At 52.3% G+C, this 21,035-nt stretch overlaps 2 protein-coding genes across 2 annotated transcripts; one reads left to right on the forward strand and one right to left on the reverse strand.

Moving 5' to 3' along the window:
* The first annotated feature begins 7,106 nt into the window (after window positions 1–7,106).
* On the forward strand, window positions 7,107–8,042 carry LOC134154323 (olfactory receptor 14A16-like). The gene has a single exon (XM_062601075.1). It carries the CDS (start codon window positions 7,107–7,109, stop codon window positions 8,040–8,042), a length of 936 nt encoding a protein of 311 aa, XP_062457059.1.
* Window positions 8,043–16,956: 8,914 nt separating this feature from the next.
* LOC134154324 (olfactory receptor 14A16-like) lies at window positions 16,957–17,826 on the reverse strand. The gene has a single exon (XM_062601076.1). It carries the CDS (start codon window positions 17,824–17,826, stop codon window positions 16,957–16,959), a length of 870 nt encoding a protein of 289 aa, XP_062457060.1.
* Window positions 17,827–21,035: the final 3,209 nt, after the last annotated feature.

Here is a 21,035-nt window from a genome sequence, read left to right on the forward strand (position 1 = left end):
CGCCTGCTTCCCTGCAGCCTGTACACACCCAGCCTGCTTCCCCACTTGCTCTCACCCGGGGCTCTCCCTACCTCTCCTGATGTCTTCCTGTCCTCACTTGCTTTTCCTTGAAACACAAAGACATGCATTCACCACAGACTCCCTCTGGTTGACCTGTAGCACCGCAACACCAGCCTTCAAGAGATTTTTTTCCCAAAAGTGACATCTAAACCCCACAAGCTGCTGTTTGTGTCTTTTTCTGCTTCTCATGCTGTTTCCCACTATGAAGAAACGCTCCCTCATCTCTGAAAGCACCCTTCAAGCAGTCACAGGCTACTGTTCTACTGCCCTTGGCCTCCACTTCACCAGGCTAAAGATGCCCAGGTCCTTCAGTCTCTCCTCATGGATGGAATTATTCCCACCTAGGCACAGCACCTGACACTTCTCTTGTAAATCTTCATGAGGTATTTGTTGTCCGAATCACCCAAGTTTCTCAAGATCCTTTAGGACTGAAGCTCTTCTGTGTCAAAACATAAGAGAACAAAACCACTCCACCACCACCACCAACACCATAGACAATAGATGGAGGGTAAGCAGGGGTGGACTGTATGGGAAGGGACGCGAGTGGTAGAGGAGACAAACATGAAAGAAGGGAAAGAAAAAAAGATGAGGAAATTAAAAGCGAAGCAAAGGATTGATCAGGGCTTTTGGGGGATTCCTGCCAAGAAGCCCTGCATTTGAATATTTCTGACTGGAGGAGGACAGAAAAGTTGGCCTTCTTCCACTGTCACAGGGTACCTTGGTACTTTCCCTGATATCAATAAGGGAAGATCAAGAATGGGAAGATTCATGGACTCCTTCAGGCTAGAAGGGACCTCAGCAGGTCCCTAGCCCAATCACCTTGCTCACAGCAGGATCAGTTCTGAGGTTAGACCATATTGCTCTGGTCTGCATTCAGTCTGGTCTTGGAAACCTCCAAGGGAGGACACTGCACAGCCTGTCTGGCAATCAGTTCCAATGCTTCTCCACAGAGCAAGTGCCCCAGCTGCCAGACTATTTTGAAGGCCCTCAGCCAAATTTGCTCCCAGTTACCTCTTTCTTTTCCTGGGAAACCAAAAGTGGATGCAGTGTTCTAGATGTGGCCTAATGAATCCTAACTAGAAGGCAATCATCATTCACCTCGACCTCCTGGCTGTGCTCCTGGTCATACAGCCCACAATGCTTTTGGCCTTCTTTGCTGCCAGGGAATGCTACTAGCTCCTGTTTTGCCTCTGTTCACCAGAACCTTCAGGTCCTTTCTCACGGAGCTGCTCTCCAGGCACTTTGGCCCCAGTCTGTAACACTACCGGATGCTGGTTTATCACAGGTGCAAGACCTGGCATTTGGCCTCATTGAATTCCCTGAGGTGCCTGAATTCCCTGAGATGCCTGACAGCCCATTCCTCCTGCCTGTCCAGGTCCCTCTGAATGGCTGCCCTCAAGAATATGGCTGCCCCCCCACCACATCCCCAGTCTGAGATCACCTACAAGCATGACGATTGTTGCCTGCTTTGTGTCATTAATAAACAGGACAAGTTCCTGGAGAGACCCTGTGGTGCTCCTCCTCTCCATGGCCTCCAGGAAGAGTACTACCCATTCACCACTGCCTTCCGAGCCTGACCAACCAAGCAGCTTTTTACCCATCCAGTTGTCTGCTCTTTTAGACTGAAACATTCTGATGTGCATGCAAGAATACTGTGGGAGACAATGTCAAACACCTTGCTAAAGTTTTGGGAAAAGACATTTATTCTTCTCTATCCACAAATACAGCTCTTTATTCATAGCAGATAGTCAGACTGGTGAGGTACAATTTCCTGTGGGTAAATGCATTCTAACGGTTCCCAGGCATCTTCTCCATCATATTCCCGGAAATGTGATCTGAGAGGATTCATTCCATGATTCACGCCTCACCAAAGTGAGGCTGAACTGCCTGCAGCTCCACAGGTTGTTCCTGTGGCCGTTATTGAAGATGGCTGTAACGTTTCCCTTTCTCCAGACATTGAGACCTCACCCATCTCCACAATCTTCCAAAGATGATAGCCAGTGGCCTTGCAGTGACAGCAGTCAGCTCTCACAGTGTCCTTGTATGCAGCCCATCCAACCCCATTGACTTGTATAGTCTGAGTTCTCCCAAGTAAATCCCTCACTAACCTCATCCATTGTTGCCTGTTTTTCTCCTCTGCAGTCTTGACTCAAGGTATAACAGCCCAGGAGACGTTGCTTGTGGAAACAGGAGCTAACAAGGGGCTGAGTTCTCAGACCTGTCTGCATCTGCTGCTACAAGATTCCCTGTCCCATTTAGCAGTGAGGCCACATTTTTCCTTTTTATTCTTTATTCTCACTGAAGCAGTAGTAGCTCATCTTTATGCCCTTGGCATCCCCTGCAAGTGTCAGTCCTACAGGATTTTTTCTTCCCTAACATCATTCCTATTGGGCAATATTTCTAAATTCTTCCATTACAGCTTCTCCCTCCTTTTGCTTCTGGTATGCTGCCTTAGTGGCCTCGGGAGCTGAAGAGCTGCATCTCATGGGTCCTACCATCAGTCCCAGGTACTGGCCAGTGTCTGCTTCTCTGAAGTCCAGGGTCTGTACTCTGCTACTGTCCTTCCTCACCTCCCTGAAGATCTAGGAATGCACATTTTCATGGTCACAGTAGACAAGGCTGACACTTACTATCCCATTTCTGATCCATTCTTCACTGTTTCAAATTTCCAGATACAAGAAAGCATCACTCTTAGCAGCCCCTCTGGCAGCTGTATGAAAGAGTTGTCCTTGATGCCCTTCAGAAACCTCCTGGACGGCTTGCGCTCTGCTCTTTGCCCTTCCATTGAATGTCAGGAGGCTTAAAGTCCCCCCAGGAAGAACCAGGGTCTCTGATGGACAGACTTTATCACTTGGCTAACAGGAGATGTCATCCACCTCCTCACCCTGATTGGGTAGTCTGTAGCACCCATCATGATGTCACCCTCACAGTGTCGCTCACCCACAAGCTCTCACCCAAACCCTTCTCCATCCCATGCAAAAGCTCCACACATGTGAGCTTGCCCTTCACATAAAGGAAATCCCCCCTTCTCATCTTCCTTGACAGTCTCTCCTGAAGTGCTTGAACTCTGCAAGCACAGCCCTCCACTCCCGTGAGTGATCTCACCACATCTTAGTCATTCCAATGATGTTTCAGGCCCGTGAGAGCTTGTGCATCTCCATATGCTCCTAACTGTGTCCCAAGATGCATGCATTTGTGCGTATTTGGGTTGCAGAGCCTCAGGTGTGGCACTGAGAAAAGATCGATCCTGGTAAAAACCTGTTTCCAAGAGCCAAGGGCACTGTGTGTGCAACGGTCCCACTTCAGAGCAGAGCCATGCTGGCATGGATAGCAGGTAGCAATGGAATGATTAAAGAAGGTTCCCACTAAAAGAAAAAAAAAAACTGCAGTGCCCAAGGCCAGGGAGAAACAGAGTCGAGTTGTGTCTAAACATCAGGAGAGGGGTTTGATGCCTGAGCTGACTCTGCAGCAATATGAGGCCTGTGACAGAACGGAATCCATCTCCAGGCAGGACAAGGTGGCACTGAAGAAGTCCCTGGGCCTGGGCAGCCTGTGACCCAGCCATCCTGAGGTCATCTTTAGCCCAGTCCTGGTTCAAACCCTCCAGGGGTGAGATGACGTTGAGGGGGAGGAAGGCAAGCAGGGTTTGAGAGTGCAGAGACTAGAGTGGAGACCTTGTTGTGATGTGCCTCCCATTTATGCAGCATGCTTGGAGGCAGACGGGATGGACTTTCCCTAAAGGCAGTGGTGGGATTCATTGGTCTGGGCACAGGTAGAAAAGCCTTAGATAACCGGGGGTGTTTGCCCAGAAACCACTCTGAAAGGGATAGCTGTCCTGTAGGTCTGAGATGGTTGTGCTACAAACCCCAGGCATCTGACGTGGACCTGTCTGACTGTTTTATCTTATTAAATCAAGGGTCTGCACTGAATTACGTTAGCAGTTTGCACTGTGGGCATCTCCGTGTGTCTGTGTCGTAGTGGGTGGTGCTCTAACAGTAGTGGGAAATAGTGTCATTTCAGATGTCCAAGGAAATTCCCCACCTGCCCCCCCACCTCATGCTCTGGAAGGATGCAGGTCTCTGCCTTGCTCCATCAGAGCAAACAGACACTGGCACATGCCTTGGACCACCTTTGTCTCTGTAACTGTCACCAGGTGTTACCAGGTAACTGACTCCCACTCTCCACCTCCACTGATTACAACAGCTTAGGCAAGGAGTTTGCACACAGACACTTATGTTGTGCACACTTCAGCTTCAGCAAGCAGAATCCCACCTCCTGTGTGTTGTAGAGTTCATGGGAGGGAGCTGAATCCCATTCCAGCCTGGGGGTTTCTACACTGCCATGAGATGCCTCAGCTGACTCTTCTGAATCAACACCTGAACCATGGGTAAATGAACTCCCTTCCTGACCCCATCAAGGAGTCCTGCCTAGTTAAGAGATAGGAATAGGGGCTTCCAGTGTGGGACATTTCCACCTCTTGTAGGTTACCATCCTCTGATGAGACAATTTGCAATGCTGGAATCAGCTTTTCCTCAGTGCTTAGAGAGGAAGTATTGGTGATTATTTTGTCTCTTTCAGAGAACATTTCCCAGGAGGAGGGAGCCCAAGGGACAGGGAAATTCATGCCTACAGCTGGGCCCCTGCTCCTTAGCAGGGCCAGGCTCCTGAGACTGAGGGAGCTCATGGCAACCTGACAGCACTGCCCAGAGAGAGCTCTGTCCAGGAGCAGCTGCTCTGCTAAGAGCAGCAAGGCTCCAGGCACTGCCTGCTGCTGCTGCTATGAGATGAGACGAGGCAGAGAGAAGTGAAAAGCAGCTTTGAGTGGGAGGACAGAGGAGAGCTCCTTGTGGGAGAAATCTTCCCAGCCCCTGATACGGTAGGTCTCTGCCTGCAGGGTAATGCTAAGGAGGTTCCTGGAGGGGTCTCCTGAACCCAGCCCAAATCAGGCTATCTTGGCTGACAGACTTTTTAAGGATCACCCTTGTGGTTCCTTCAGGGCATAAGAAGTCATATAAGATGCTTCAGAGCATGGATTCAGCTACACACAGTCAGAGGGACAGGGAATGCTGCTCCCTTCTTCCAGGGATGGATGCAGGGGTGTGAAGCTGGGGGTGTGCACACAGGTCTGCCCAGGTTTGTGATTCAGAGCAGTGTCTTTGAGCCCCTGGGTGCTGTGTGCCTGGGAATCTCCTGCCTGCAAGAGCTAGCGCTCAGCCTGCCTGAAGAGCTCACTGTGCTACTTTGGGACAAAGCTCTAGATGAGAGGAGTGATCCAAAGTGGGTCAGATTTGTTCTTCTGTTGAGAGGTGACGCATGGGTCAAGGCTGCTCACAGCTCTAGCTCAGGCACTGGACATGTCCAAGGGATCTTCTCAAGAGGCAGAGCAGGAGAAGGGCTACTTGAAAGGGAAGGAGCTTTTCTTCTGGTCTCTGTGCTTCCAATTTTCTCCCTAATTCTGTCAGGGAGAAAAAAAAAATGAAAGTGTTTTCTGTTTTGCCAAGGAACTGGGACTCCACAGCCTTCACTCCGAGAGATTGATAGGTCTATGAGAAATCTCTCCAAGCCGCTTAGTCCTCACCTTAGCCTCCAGACATCATCAACATCACATTTTTGACCTCCCCAGGGTTTATGTGACCTGTTCCTTAGGACCTGCATACAGAGAGATGCCCCTGGAAAGTGCCCTGATCCAGGAGATTTCTGTAGGGCAGAGCTGAGCACCCAGAGGGTGGGTTGAGGTCTGTTAGAATTGTCTGGGAAAAGACCGTAAGACAGAGAGAGAGCTCCCAGGCACCTTCCTCTGAGCACCTTCCTCCCCTGTGTCTCCTCTCTCACCCTGCAAAGCCTCTGTCCTGACAGCCATGGGGTCCAGGCCATGAGCCTCCTCCCCTGCAGCCAGACCTCCAGCAGAGGAGAAGGGCATATCTCCTACCTCAGGCCTGTTTCATGCTGCCCAGCAAAGGGGCTGAGAAAAACTGCCCTGCAATGACACCATCTGCCGGGCTGCATGCCCAGCTGGGTAAGGTGAAGGCTTTCCCAAGTCTGGCCCCTCTATCTCTCTCTCCTTGCCTCCCTTGGCAGCAGGATCACACTGTTAATCCTTGTTTCCCCTCCATGCTTCTCCTGTTCTTGTCCTTGGCTTCTCTGGGGTTGGATGTTGACATGTGGAGCCCCAGGAAATGCAGTCCATGGGGTTGGGAAATGAGCTGACTCTCCCTTAAGGAGAGTTTCCCTGTGGTGTCCTGCCGGGCTGCGAGCTGCCCTCTAGAAAGGCTCTGCTGTCTCAGAACACCTCTGTGATATCTGAGATACCCATGAATAAGCTGCAGAGGTGCTTGGCTAGAAGGGGAGTGTGGAGACCTCCCTCTGGTGCCTGCAGAAAGGGAGGGAATTTTGGAGATCTGCACTTGGACACTGGATCCATCTGCTCTCAGCAGGGGCTGGTTTCTTTTTAGAGTAACATCATCCTCCAGCTCAAAGAGGTGTTAGCACAGGAGAGCTGGGAATGAGACTAACAGGCAGGTGAGATGTTCCCACTCCAAGTGACAGTGGATGTTTTCCTCTCAGGACTCAGAGTAGAAATGCCGAGGATTTCTGCTCTAAAGAGCACTCCCAGGGGTGACAGGGGCATCTCAAAGAAAATAATATGAAAAAGATCCTCAAAACACATTTCTGCAATTCTTATTGTTTAGAATTGGGAGTGAAGATGCTGCAAAACCCTTCCACAAGAGGAATGGATTTCACTTAACAGAAATTGTTAATGTCAGAGTGAGTCACCAGAATTCTCACATACCCCCTGCAGGTACAGTAGGACAGACACTTGGGACCATGGGCAGAGGTCTTTGCTCTTCATGACGCACTCAGCCAGCATAAATGAGAGCTGGAGGAAGGGAACTGCACAAAGGGCATCCCAATAAAGAGAGAAGCAATATGGGATTGTTAAGAAGAAAATTATTTATTTATTTATTTATTTATTGTTCTATAAAAGTCTCTCCTAACTTCTTAATGTCTTTTCTCCTTTCAACAGCCCTTGTGATTAATGTGAACAAATGTCCAACAGCAGCTCCCTCAGTGAGTTCCTCCTCCTGGCATTTGCAGACACACAGGACCTGCAGCTCTTGCACTTCTCGCTCTTCCTGGGCATCTACCTGGCTGCCCTCCTGGGCAACAGCCTCATCATCACAGCTGTAGCCTGTGACCACTGCCTCCACACCCCCATGTACTTCTTCCTCCTCAACCTCTCCCTCCTCGACCTTGGCACCATCTCCACCACTGTCCCCAAATCCATGGCCAATTCCCTGTGGGACACCAGGGCCATTTCCTACACAGGATGTGTTGCACAAATGTTTCTATTTCTCTTCTTGTTAGGAGGAGAGTATTGTCTTCTCACAGTCATGGCTTATGAGCGCTACGTTGCCATCTGCACACCTCTACACTATAGCACACTCATGGACAGCAGAGCCTGTGTCAAAATGGCAGCAGCTGCCTGGGCCAGTGGTTTTCTCCATGCTCTCCTGCACACTGCCAACACATTTTCCATACCCCTCTGCCAAGGCCACACAGTGGACCAGTTCTTCTGTGAGATTCCCCACATCCTCAAGCTCTCCTGCTCTGACTCCTACCTCAGGGAAGTTGGGCTTCTTATGGTTAGTGCTTTTTTATTCTTTGGGTGTTTCATTTTCATTGTGGTGTCCTATGTGCAGATCTTCACTGTTGTGCTGAAGATCCCCTCTGAGCAGGGCCTGCACAAAGCCTTTTCCATGTGCCTCCCACACCTGGCCGTGGTCTCCCTATTTGTCAGCACAGCATTTTTTGCCTACCTGAAGCCCCCCTCCCTCTCCTCCCCAGCTCTGGATCTGGTGGTGGCTGTCCTGTACTCAGTGGTTCCTCCAGCAGTGAACCCCCTCATCTACAGCATGAGGAACAAGGAGCTCAAGGATGCCCTGAGGAAACTGATCCAGTGGGTCCAATGTCAGCACCAATAACCATCCCATGTGCATCCACTCAATGGTCACATGGCATTTGGCATCAAGTATCTGTGCGATTCATTTTTTTCCTTACTTTTTGCTGGTACTTTCTTGTGAAAAGAAAGAAAAATGTTTTGATTTATGCCACTTCTCTCTCACTGGAATATGACTCACAGAGTACATTGAAGTAGTGAGCTAGGCTTCCCCCTTCATCATCAGAGATGGGAGAATTTTGGAGCCTGCTAGTGTGAGCTCCCTCGGATGCCCCCCAGTGCAGTGAGGAGATTTTTCCTTTGCAGTGTCTCTTTCAGCACTGACACCAAGGGAGCCTTGGGGACAGAGTCAGGCTCAGGTGAGTACAGACAAGGTGAGGTCCTGAGTCCCCTGCCCTTTTGGAGAGCTCAGCTCCCCTGGCCGCTGTCAGGGTGTGATCTCACACCCACCTCCTGTGAGGGAGGATCCAGCAGATGGCTGGTCCCTTCCCTGTATAGAGCTCCAGCACTCACAGCAGAGCAGGAGTGGAGAGGAGGAGAGTTTAGATGCAGCCTGTTGGAACAGACCTTCTGCTCCTCGGGACCATCTCTACACTGCTGCAGCAGGCATTTCCTTGCTGTGGTCTTCACTTGAGGCCTGCACATATCCTGGACCTGCATCCACCATCAGCAGCAGCACCTTCTCTTTTCTGGCCTGCTCTCCTCATTTCTAGACTGCCCTGCTGTGCTCTCATGTATGCATATGGCCTAAGTGCTCTTTGTAACATGGTGCTTCCTTGTGCATTTCTGTGAGCTCAGGCAGGACCAGGCACTGGACACCCTTATGCCAGACTTGGCCTCCACAATAACATTTCCATATTAAAACATTTCCATAATAAAAGTGGATCTCCTCTTTGACCTGTTCAAATCCTGCCTTTCTTCAGAAGTTTGAGTCAAAAATAAGCCCAAGGGATTGCACAACAAAAGGGCCTGCTCTTCTGCTTGTCAGCTCTATAGCCTCCAGCGGATGTGCTCAGATTCCCTGGCTGATCTGCTACAGACTGCAGGTTGGGTTCAGGGTTCACCTCTCAGTGACCATTGGAGATGGGGGATGGACTCTGAATTGCCTGCCCAGGGCTGTCCCACAGGTGGCAGTTCTGATGCGAGATGGCCATCCTTCTAGAGGGGAGTCTGAGCCCCAGGAGAGCTCAGGGGATCTCCAGGGAGAGTGTTTTCTTGGGGGTGGACAGTGAGTGGAGCCTCACAAAACGAGGGATGGTCCACAGTGGAGTGACCAGAAAGTAAGGCACTAAATCCAGATATGCATGGGGAAATGAGGACTCTGCAATGCCCGGAGAGACAGGGAGGACCAAGGAGGCCCCGGGAACAGTCACTGGAGAGCGATTCCTGCACCCTCAGTGAAACACCACAGGCTAGAGCTAGTGCCCATCCAAACACATCTCCTGACACTGCAGATGCCCTGGGTTCACTCTGAGCACAATCCATGAGCACAGACACACGCCAGTAATCGGCAGTGGTGATCCCTGTCTGGCCAAATCTGCTTCCTGACCTGACCAGCATGACCAGAACTGAGGCAGGAGTCACTATGTGGCCCCAAGGCCCCACAGCCTGCTTGCACTGCAGAGCAGCACTGCCAGCTTGGGTCTTGTCAGGAGCACAGAGCAGGGATGTGGGAATGGCCAGGCCAGCATGGACATGCTGACCTGGGGAAAGGCTCTCCGGAGAGCAGGGATGTCATAGGAGAAGATCAAGGCAGCACTCAGAAATAGGAAATGAGAACAAGAACCAGGTTTCTCTGTGCACCTGCACAGGACAGGTGGCTGTGTCCCCCGGGCAGCAGGAGCTGCCCGAGGGGCTGCAGGGCCAGCACTCTCATGCTGTGCTTGGTGGCAAGGTGGGGGGCATGGAGGGGCTGCAGGCAGACAGGAAGGAGGATCCGCTGGGCACCAGAACAGGGGAGACAGAGAGAGACCAGGCCTCACTGCAGGACCTCATCCTCCTTGGTGTGGAGCTGCTGTGATATGCCTGAGATATGCTGTGGACATGGCTGTACCTGGCCCTGCTCCTCTCACCTCTTGATCTGACACTGTCTTCCTCCTGCTGACCTAACTCCTCATCTGTACCTCGGAACTGTCCCCTGACTACAGTCAGGAAAGCCTTGGCCAGAAAAGCTGTGACCCAAGCTTGATCCCACTCTGGCATGGCTGGCAGAACAAGGAGAGCACCCAGGGCAGAGCAGAATGAGCTCGACTGGGAGATGGTCATGGGGAAGATCCAAAGGTCCCTGGCTCAGCCCTGGGCGTGGGAAACTCCCTCATGCACCCTGAGAGGCTTTGGTTGCCTCTTTCACCCTCCCTGTGCTCCTCTCCCATCAGCGAAGGCCGAGTCCAGCATCACCTGGGGACTCTCTTCCCTATGGGGAGGAAAGAGAGGGCCTTCAGCAGCCCCGCGCTGTCCTTTCCACCCCTGGCCTTTGCATTTGTACATGCCTGGGTCTGCCCACTTGCCTTCACCACAGTCACAGCTGCCCTGTAGCCCAAGAAAATCCTGGCACTCCTGCCCTCCAGCTGGCACCCACCCCACACCTGAAGCCTGGCCAGCCACAAACGCATCTCCCGTCCAGTGCCCCAGCCGTGCAGCCAAGGGCAGGAGTCTTCACCCCAGTTTCCCTGCTCCTCCTCTGCTCTTGGCACTGCTGCTGCTGTGCCCATGTGAAACTCTTCTGCCACCAGAATGCCCCAGGGCCTGAGGCAGCTCAATCTCCCTCCAGGACTGCACTGGAGACAATCAGGAGCAAGCTGAGGTGGGACTGGCACCACCAGGGTGGGACAGGAGACAGCAGCTCCCCTCCCTCATACTGGAGCTGAGGCTGGGGCTGGGCACAGCATTTCCCTGGGGAGCTCCTGTAGAAACCACTGCAACCTCTGTATTACTTTTAGTTGTGTTAAGCGGATGTTCTCCAAGGCTCTTCAACAAGTTTGGGTTGCTCAAAAGAAAAACGGGGGAATTGTAGAGAATTGGCTGGACGAGCATGGATATCAGGCCGTGCAAATGAGCAACCCTGACTTGCTGATATGGAGTAACCTTGGAGACACCTTGAAGGACAAGTAATGAGGGAGTAAGAATGAATGCTATGTAAAACCAGGATGAAGGGGTTGGCGAGACGGGACAGTGAATATGTGGATAGCCAATAGCACAGAGCTTTGTGGCGTGAACTATAGTAGTAAGCCAATTAGATATAGCCAGCAGGATGCTTGAGTGTGTGAACAGCATACGATGGTATATAAGCAGGTTAAGTTGCTGAAATAAATGGATCATATTGCTAGCTCATATTGAGTAGTCTTATGATTCCGCAAGCCCGCCTCCGACAGGGAAGCAGCTGCCTGGCCGCTGGCAGAGCAGCAGCTCACCAGACCAAATACAGCCAATTTGCAAGGGGCCACCACTACTCATGATTGTAAAGTATCAGAGCTGCAGGATGTGCAGGGGTTCTGCAGGCAGCAGCCCCATGAAGGGTTGATAGAGTGGCTGTTAAAACTGTGGGATGATGGGGCAAAGGCAGCTTATTCTGCTAGAGAGGAGCTCGGTAGGATGGGGTCTCCGCCCCAGGGTCCTACCCTCTGCAACACCCTCCACATCCTGCAACTGCAAAACCGAGGTAGTCTCTTTCTCTCAGTGTCCAAAAAGTTCCAGAGAGGCCAACTAAATCCCTGCTTGCTAAGGGACTTGCTAAGTTCCCTGCTAAGGAACTTAGTGATGAGCCCATTCAGTGGACTCCATGCTGGACCCATGACAGTGGGCACCTGGCACAAGTCCCCTGCCCAGCACAGCCTGGGAGGCGGCTCAGGCCTCTCTGGAGAGCCCCAGCCCTGCAGGGAACAGCCCTTCTGGCCTGTTGTCTTCAGAGCCAGAAGCATCCTCCCAAGCCATTCCACAGCCCTGTTGCTGCTGCTCAGCTGCTCAGGCTAAAGTTACCTCACAGCTGCTCTGCTGATGCTGTTCCTGCTGCTGGCCTATCCGGTACTCGGGCAGCAGTGACCTCACGGTCTGCACTGAGGCCATGAACCTGCTTCTGGCCTGTCAGCAGCAGAGGCAGAGGGGACTTTACATGAAACCAACAGCAACCAAGGGCCTCCTGTTGGCGCATCAGCTGCAGAGCAGGAAGTGACCTCACAATCAGCATCAGAGCCATGTCCCCGCTTTTGGCCTATCAGGTACTCAGGCAGCACTGACCTCACAATGACCATACAAGCCATGTGCCTGTAGTTCTGGCCTATCACCACCAGAGACTGAGGTGACATCACTAGAAGATACAGGAGCTTCCTGCTGGCCTATCAGGTACTGAGGCAGAAGTGACCTCACAATCAGAATGGAAGCCATGTGCCCACTGCTGGCCTATCAGCACTCAGGCAGAAGTGACCTCACAAGCACAAACTTCAGTCTTCTCTCTGCTTCTGGTGTATCAAGTGCTGATGGGAAAACGATCTCAAAATCAGTGTCAAAGCCATAAGCCTGTTCCTGGCCTCTGAGTAGCAAATACAGAGGAAACAGAAAGATTTTCCATGAACCAAGAGTCTGCTGTAGCCCACCAGCTTCAGAGAGAAGTGACCTCACAACATGGATCTGAGCCATGTGCCTGCTGCTGGCCTATCAGGTGCTTGGGTGGTGGTGACCTCACAAGTACAAACTCCAGCCATGTCCCTGGTGCTGGCCGGTTATGTTCTCACACACAGGTCACCATGTCATTCACGCCCACGAACCCGGGGAATGGTGATCTCCAGGATTTGCTTGCTCCTGCAGTGGCTTTCCAGGATCTGGGAAAGGGCTTAGGAGGGACCTGGCCCCAGGCACGTGTCAGCACCTTCACCTCACGAGAGGTGGGACCTGTCCCTCCTCCCCTCAGTCTTTGGAGCTGCCAGCTCCTCTACAGCAGGGTGACAGGAGCCTGAGCTCTCCTTGCCCACCAGGAAGGCATGCTCCCATAAGCACAGCCGGCTGTTTGTCCCCAAGCACCAGGCCTAGGAAGTGTGTGCAGGGCTGTTCTCACAGCCCCAGGCAGTGCAGTGCCATGAGGATCCCGTCAGGCCTGCTCTTCCAGCACTTCCTCAAACAACATGCTTGGGAGGAACAGAAAGGGCCAGGTCCCATCTGTGCCCTTCCAGCTGGGTGAAGGGAACACCTTGAGTGCTTATGGGAGTCCATCAGGAGCATGCCCTCAGGCTCTGCTGCTCATGGAAGAAATGGCCTTTCCAGAGAGGTGGTAAATGCACCCATAGCTAGAGATGTTTACTGGTGGGACCCCTGGCCTGAGTCTCCCTGTTTTGATTCATTTCTACTTTCTTCCTCCACCTCTCCCACAGAAATTTGTCTTACTCTGTGAGGTGAGTCAGGAGCCCATGGCACAAGCAGAGGAGCCTGTATCCAGCTCTGTGGCTCAGGGCTTGGGATCCTTGGCACCTCGGGCAGGCCACTGCCACTTGGCTTTTCCAGACCGGTGCTGTGAGCTCTCACGCACATACTTACTCTTTCAAGGGCTCCACAGATCATCATAATTCTTCACAGTTTTGTTTATTATGCAAGGGAAAAGATAGAAGGTATTGTTGACTGAGGTGTGACCCTAGCAAGTATCACTGAAGAGGAGAGAGGGCATCAAGTAGTTTACAGCCACCCTCAGGACATTCAGTCCCAATCTTTTCTCTTTCAGACTAAACTCAGGCTTCATCCCACAGCCACTGAAGACAATAGAAAGAGTTTTTTTGTTTGTTTTTTGTTTTTTTTTTGTTTGTTTGTTTTTTCCCACATCAATGTTCTGGAGTATCAGTCATAGTGCTTCAATCTTAGTTTTAGTTAGATTTGCACAGATATATCACTGAATCATAATTCTGGGCATGCTATCAGACGTCAAATAAATCAGAAGTCCCCCTGGCACTCTCCCCTGTGAGCAAGTCTGGGCACATTTGGCTTGGGCCACTTGGCCCATGGCAAAAATACTTTTCCTCTCCTCTCCTCTCCTCTCCTCTCCTCTCCTCTCCTCTCCTCTCCTCTCCTCTCCTCTCCTCTCCTCTCCTCTCCTCTCCTCTCCTCTCCTCTCCCCTCCCCTCCCCTCCCCTCCCCTCCCCTCCCCTCCCCTCCCCTCTTCACTTTTCTATTTTCTTTTCTTTTTTCTTTTCTTTTTGGTCCTTTATTTATCATACCTCTCTCTCCAAGATGGGCAGTCTGCTAATTCAGCACTTTCTTTATTTTGCTTCTCTTTAGTTGAGGCTGCCAGAGTGTTTCGTCTGTCCCACTGCACTCACCCTGCTGTCTGCACTCTTGCTAGTACAGCCCAGAGTAACGGTGGCCATCCTTGCTACAGGAGCACCCTGTTGACCTCTCACCAATTTGATGTCCACCAAGACCTGCAGGTCATTGCCTAGATCCTCTTTCTTGTCCTTCTTGAAGATGGATGTCATGTTTTGTGGGGAGGTGGGGAGGGCCATGGGCCAGGCAGCAGCTGCAGGGCTGTGTCAGCTCCTGCTGCACTGCTGGTCCCTGCGGTGTGGGGAGAGGGGACGGGAGATGGGACAATGCAAGGGCGGTAGCAGGTCAGCAGGACAGGGGCAAGGGGCAGTGGAGGCTGCAGTGAGGAGTTGTGGTCGGTGTTTCTGCACAGCAGCACAGCAGCTGTGGTGTTCATCTCACACGCAAAAATAGTGCCCTGTTTCTCTGGGGCTCACGTCACCTCCCATCAGGACAGGGACATAGGAGGAGGGTTCTCTGCCTGTCCTGCTGCTCAGGGCAAGATTCCCAAGTCTGGCACAGTCTTGCTGAGGGACGTCTTGGTCCTCAGCCTCTGCCTGGCACAGCTGGAGCAGGGATAAGAGCTCATGGGGCCGGGCAGGGAGAGCTCTCCTGGGAGGTTCTCTTTTGCAATGGAGTGCTGAGGAGCATCATGGCTCCCATCTGTACCCCATCCCTGCACCCCACACAGTGCCATGGCCCTACTGTGTAGGCACCGCACAAGGTTCGGTGCATTCAGGGTTGGGAGAGCATCTCCCTGTCATGGGTCCCATAACAACCCTCCATGACCCATCCACCCACAGCCCTCCTGCTTTAGCAGCCTCCCCAGCATCGAGCCCCTGCGCAGCCCAGGCCTTCTCCCACACTGGAGATCGTACATAGCCATCCTCTAGGGTCTGGCAGGGTCCGGGCTAGGAGAGGGGCCAGGATGGGCTGACTGTTCCCCTAGACACAGGCAGCGAGCCCAGGAGGAAGGAGCTGGCCACACGTCAGAATGCACCCAGAAACCAGGGATGCGTAAGGAGCACTAGAAATGGCCGATGTGAGAGGCCGGTCTGTGACAAATGCCTGGGGGCACCATGCCATGGTCGCTCCATGCAACCAAGAGCACAGACCGACCTCCTCTCCTCTGCACCAGGCATGTCTTGGTTCCCCTCCATAAGACCTGGCTCTACATCACAACACCCCTAGCCTGTGTCCTTACCCTGCCAGCTCACACAGCTGAGCTGACATTGGCACTTTTCCTCTCTCAGGCCCTTTCCAGCCCAGCCCAGCCTCTCCCCGTCTCTCCCCATCTCCCCTACCCTCTCCACAGCCCACTCAGCAAAGTAGCCCAGGACGGTGGTGGCCCCACATCGGTGCCTGCCACAGAGGGCTGCAGAGCTCTGGGCACTCACTCCACAGCCTCAGCCCCACAGCAGGCACAGCAGCTCCATGGGGAAGGAGATGTGTCAGCTCCATCAGCCTCCAAGCTGAGACTGGCCCCCGTGACAGAAGGAGGCAGAGCACAGTGACACTCTGTGTCCCTTGTTCTGGTGACCAGGAGATTCCTGGGATGTTGGATGGGCATCATTGCACCTGACAATTCCCACCAAAGTGTCTGTGGCTCTGGAGGATGCTCTCAGCAAGCACAGGGCATTTCAAATGCCTCAGGCTCTGTCCCAGATCGCCTGAACGTTAGAGGCAATTTCTTCACTGTGAGAGTGACGGAGCACTGGAACAGGTTGCCCAGAGAGGTTGTGGAGTCTCCTTCTCTGGAGATATTCAAGGCCTGCCTGGATGCAACCCTATCTAACACGCTCTAGGTGACCCTGCTGAGCAGGGAGGTTGGACTAGATGATCTCCAGAGGTCCCTTCCAACCTTACTGATTCTATGATTCTATGATTCTAGATCCCAGCCCATGGTTTTTGATTGAAGATGGTATGAAAAACTCCCCAAGTTCCCTCCTCTGTGCTTGCTCAGTGCCCACTGCCTCTTCTGGGATTGTAGAGCTCTCACTAGCCTGGACATTCATCGGTTTTGCCCTCTACCTTTGAGTAACTCCACTTGACCTGGTGAAGCTCCCTTCACCTCGAGGCACATGGTGCCCTTGGAGGTACCCTGTGCTCTCCTGGGGGCTCCAAACTCCCTTTGAGAAGGACAGGCATCAGTCTCCAGCCCTGTCATATGGGAGATGCTGCTTGACCATTCACCACCTGCAGGAGCACTGACCCCCCACAAGTCAGAACTGAATCCAGCCCTCATTCCCTAACACATCACCGATGTGCTCATTGGCTTGAGCCCAAGCAGCACCTGGAGAAAAAAGTCTTTCAGCGTGAAAGTCCTTGAGACATTCTTGGCTCCAGTGTTAAAAGAAGAGCCCAACCTTCAAGCACTGCACTGCACTGCCTTTTATTAGAGAGAGGCCAGCTGTGACACAGGGACAGACACATTCACAGGAGGCCTCTGGGTCAGGCAGACTGAGGTCATGCCTTTGGAGAAGTGGGATAAATTCAGACACTCCTATACAAACATGTCTATCACAGGGAGAATGCCCAGAGCACAACAGTTGTCTGAGACAAATGAGAAACCACTTGTGAGGAGGCATGGGCAGCTTATTGCTGCTGACCTAGGATGCGCTGAATCAGTTTCCTCAGGACATCTTTGAGCTCCTTGTTCCTCATGCTGTAATGAGGGGATTCAGTGTTGGAGGCAGCACCGAGTACAGAACAGCCACCACCAGATCCAGAGCTGGGGAGGAGAGGGAGGGGGGCTTCAGGTAGGCAAAAATGCCAGTGCTGACAAATAGGGAGACCACGGCCAGGTGTGGGAGGCACATGGAAAAGGCTTTGTGCTGGCCCTGCTCAGAGGGGATCCTCAGCACAGCAGTGAAGATCTGCACATAGGACACCACAATGAAACTGAAACACCCAAAGAATAAAAAAGCACTAACCATAAGAAGCCAAATTTCCCTGAAGTAGGCATCTGAGCAGGAGAGCTTGAGGATGTGGGGAATCTCACAGAAGAACTGGTCCACTGTGTGGCCTTGGCAGAGGGGTATGGAAAATGTGTTGGCAGTGTGCAGGAGAGCATAGAGAAAACCACTGGCCCAGGCAGCTGCTGCCATTTTGACACAGGCTCTGCTGTCCATGAGTGTGCTATAGTGTAGAGGTGTGCACATGGCAACGTAGCGCTCATAAGCCATGACTGTGAGAAGACAATACTCTCCTCCTAACAAGAAGAGAAATAGAAACATTTGTGCAACACATCCTGAGTAGGAAATGGCCCTGGTGTCCCACAGGGAATTGGCCATGGATTTGGGGACAGTGGTGGAGATGGTGCCAAGGTCGAGGAGGGAGAGGTTGAGGAGGAAGAAGTACATGGGGGTGTGGAGGTGGTGGTCACAGGCTACAGCTGTGATGATGAGGCTGTTGCCCAGGAGGGCAGCCAGGTAGATGCCCAGGAAGAGCGAGAAGTGCAAGAGCTGCAGGTCCTGTGTGTCTGCAAATGCCAGGAGGAGGAACTCACTGAGGGAGCTGCTGTTGGACATTTGCTCTGTCTCGGTTCAGGGCACTGTCCAAGGAGGAAAAGGCATTGACAAGTTAGAACAGGCTTTTCTGAGCAAACCCCTCTCCATTCTTCAAAGCATCCCCACATTACCTCTCTCCTTTACCTTGTTCAGCTCCTTTCCTGGCCCACAGTTTGTGCTGAGGTTGCCCAGCAACGCAGGGGCCTCTGACCATGAGCTCCAGAAGAATCAGCCACTGAGATTTGTAAATGGAGGTGTCAGACTTCCCCGTGTATTTGGTGGAGATACCTGGGAATAGATGCCCTGAGCTGAGGAAAGGGGATTTGGTCTGGCGACCCAGGGGGAATATTCTCTTTTTATCCTTACGAGAGAAAAACTTAGCACTCATGGCAGCTGTGCCTGAAAGAGAATGTCCTTCTGAGGGGTTCGTCTCTCCAGGCTTTACCCTCTTGAACTGGGTGTCTGTATCTGGATCAATCACACCAGCTCCCACCTGCCAAGGGAGGGAAACAGTGCAGTGAAGGCAGGGGTTGATTCAGTCCTTCTTAAGCATGTCTTTCCAACTGAGAAGGACCCTGCCCTCCCATCACTGTACTAACTGCAATGTTTCTCCAGGCAGTGTAGTGGGACTGTGATGTTGTTGCCTCAGCTGCAGCTGAACCCCCTCCTTAGCCCCAGAGAGCAGGAGAGCAAAACCAGACCAGCACGGAGAGGTGAGGAAACAAGGAGTAGTTGCTCTATCACTCCTGCCACAGGAAAAGGCAAAGAGTAAGGGAGAGACGGGCACTCAGGAAAGACTTCCCCTCACCCAGCTGTGCACACCACCTCCCAGGTGGCAACATCACAGGACAGTGGCTCTCAGCCCTTTTGCCACACAGTGGGAAATGGGCATGTTGCAATAAGAGATGCCTCTCTCCTCGGCTGGAGCTCAGGCTGCGAAGAGGACTGTCATGCCCTAGACCCCCTGGCTGTAAGGGCGGACGTCTACTAGGTGGGAGAGGAGACCCAGCAGTGCTTGCTTAGAGATTGAATTGAAGAGGATGACAGGGAGGTCTCCAAATTACCCCCCCCCCCCAGAGCATTTTTTGTTCTAGTTTCCTGTCCTTCACTGAGCATATCTTCACTGCTCGGAGCTTTTCCTCCTGGGAGCTGTTTCGCTCTGCCCTATTTCTTCCCTGTGAGCACTCTGCAAACAGGAAAATGAAAGCACAGACTCAGGAGAGTCCCCAGTCTTTAAGGTAACCTCTGTTACCCTCACAGGCAGCACAGTCACTGCCCCAGGCACACAGCACCACGGGGCACAGGGACACTGCTCTGAATTACAGCGCTGGGCAGACATGGGTGCATTCCCTGGCTTTACTCCCCTGCAGCGTTCTGTGATGCCCTGTCCCTCTGACCACATAGCAATGAATCCCTGCTCTAAAGCACCACCTGCTACAAACAGGAGGAGCTGGGAGAGCCACCCTGAGAGACCCTTTCAGCTGTGGAAGGTGCCAGCTGCAGAAGAACGTGCCAGGAACCACAGCAGCATTGCCCTGCAGCCAGAGACTTACTGTGTCGGGAGCTGTGAAGGTTTATCCCTGCAGGGAGCTCTCAGTCATCCTCCCACTCCCAATTGTCTTTAACTTCTCAGTTAAAGAGAGAGGGAAAGAACCTGGCTCTGAGCCTTGCTGCTCTTTTAAGAGGAGCTGCTCCTGGACAGAGCTGTCTCTCTGCAGCACGTGACAGATTGCCAAGGGCTACCATGGTTACAGGAGCCAAGTGCAGCTCAGAGGCAGAGTCCCAGCTGAAAGCATGACTGTCTCTGTCCCCTGTGCACACTCAAGATGTCCTTGAGACTCCAGGATTGACAGCTCCTGAAAGGCAGCAGGCTCACATGAAGTCCACTGAAAAAGACTAAAATAATCAGCAACGGTCCTTCCTGAAAGAGCGGAGAGAGATTGAGTCCAGCCTTGCAGCTGGTCTCATCAGAGGATGGTTATCTAAGAGAGGTGGAAACGTCCCACTCTAGAAGGCCCTGCTCCCATCTCCTAGGAAGGCAGGACACCTAGATGCAGGGAGAAGAAGGGAGTTCATTTACCTGTGCTTCAGGGACCTGTTTAGAGGAGTTCATCAATACATCTAATGCCCACTGAGAAGCCCCTGGGGTGCAGTGGCATTCAGTTCCTTCCTGTGCACCCACGAACTCATAGGATGTGGGATTCCCCTTGCCCACATTTGGGGGTAAACAAAATGAGTGTCTGCATGGGAGCTCCTTCTCAAAGCTCCCATTGGAATCAAAGGTGAAATAGGGTGGGAGAAAGTTGTTCACACACAAACACCTGGTGGCACTGGAAGAAACAGAGGTCATCCAAGACATGTGCCAGTGTCTGTCTGCCTACTCTGACAGAGTAACTATGAGACACAAATCCTTCCAGAGCACGAGCTGGGGGCCAAGTGGAGAATCTCCTTGGCCATCTGCAATGACACTTGCTACCGACAACTGCAAGAGCTCCACTCACTCCAAAGCCAGGACACATACAGATCCCAACATTGCAAACAGCTCCTGTGATTCAGTGCTCACACTTGATTTAATGCAATGACAAGAGGCCTTCAGGGCTATGCCAGATGCATGGGGTGTGCAGCACAACCACCACGTTTCCAGCAGGTCCAGCACAGGACCTCCAGGAACTCCATGCCTTTCTGGAGTGGTTGCTGTCAAACACTCCAGGGCATCGCGGATTTCCTGCGTATCCGCAGAGAGTGGGTTCCCATCACTGTCTTCACACAGTCTATCCCATTTACAGCCAAACATGCTGCAAAGATGGACAGCATATCACACCATGTTCTCCACATATTTGCCTACACTCTCAAAGCCCAGTTGTTCTCCTGTCTCCAAACTTTTTCTGATTCCCACAGACATGAACAGGGACTGTGTTAATGATGCCGCCACAGTGTGACTGCATTGCAGGTTGTTCAGGCCCAGTGACTTTCTCAGTGGCACCTTCTCCTTCCTGGAGATCTGGTCACTTCTGTCACAGACCCCAAGACACTGCAGAGTCAACTTGGGTACAAAACACCTCTTCTGCCACAACTGCATGGCCGAGTTCTGTCTCTCTCTGGCCTTGGGTACTGTAGCGTTTACTCTCTTAGCGGAAGCCTCATGTCAGCATTACATCCTCAGTTGCCATCTACGCCAGCATGTCTCTGCTCTGAAGCGGGGCCTTTGCATACACAGTGTCCTTGGCTCT

Source organism: Rhea pennata, unplaced genomic scaffold (assembly GCF_028389875.1).
Source record: "Rhea pennata isolate bPtePen1 unplaced genomic scaffold, bPtePen1.pri scaffold_23_2, whole genome shotgun sequence".
In the NCBI taxonomy this organism is placed as follows: Eukaryota; Metazoa; Chordata; class Aves; order Rheiformes; family Rheidae; genus Rhea; species Rhea pennata.

What these genes read in the sequence shown, in the direction of transcription:
- LOC134154323 (XM_062601075.1), top strand. Translation starts at nt 7,107, where the DNA reads ATGTCCAACAGCAGCTCCCTCAGTGAGTTCCTCCTCCTGGCATTTGCA.
- LOC134154324 (XM_062601076.1), bottom strand. Translation starts at nt 17,826, where the DNA reads ATGTCCAACAGCAGCTCCCTCAGTGAGTTCCTCCTCCTGGCATTTGCA.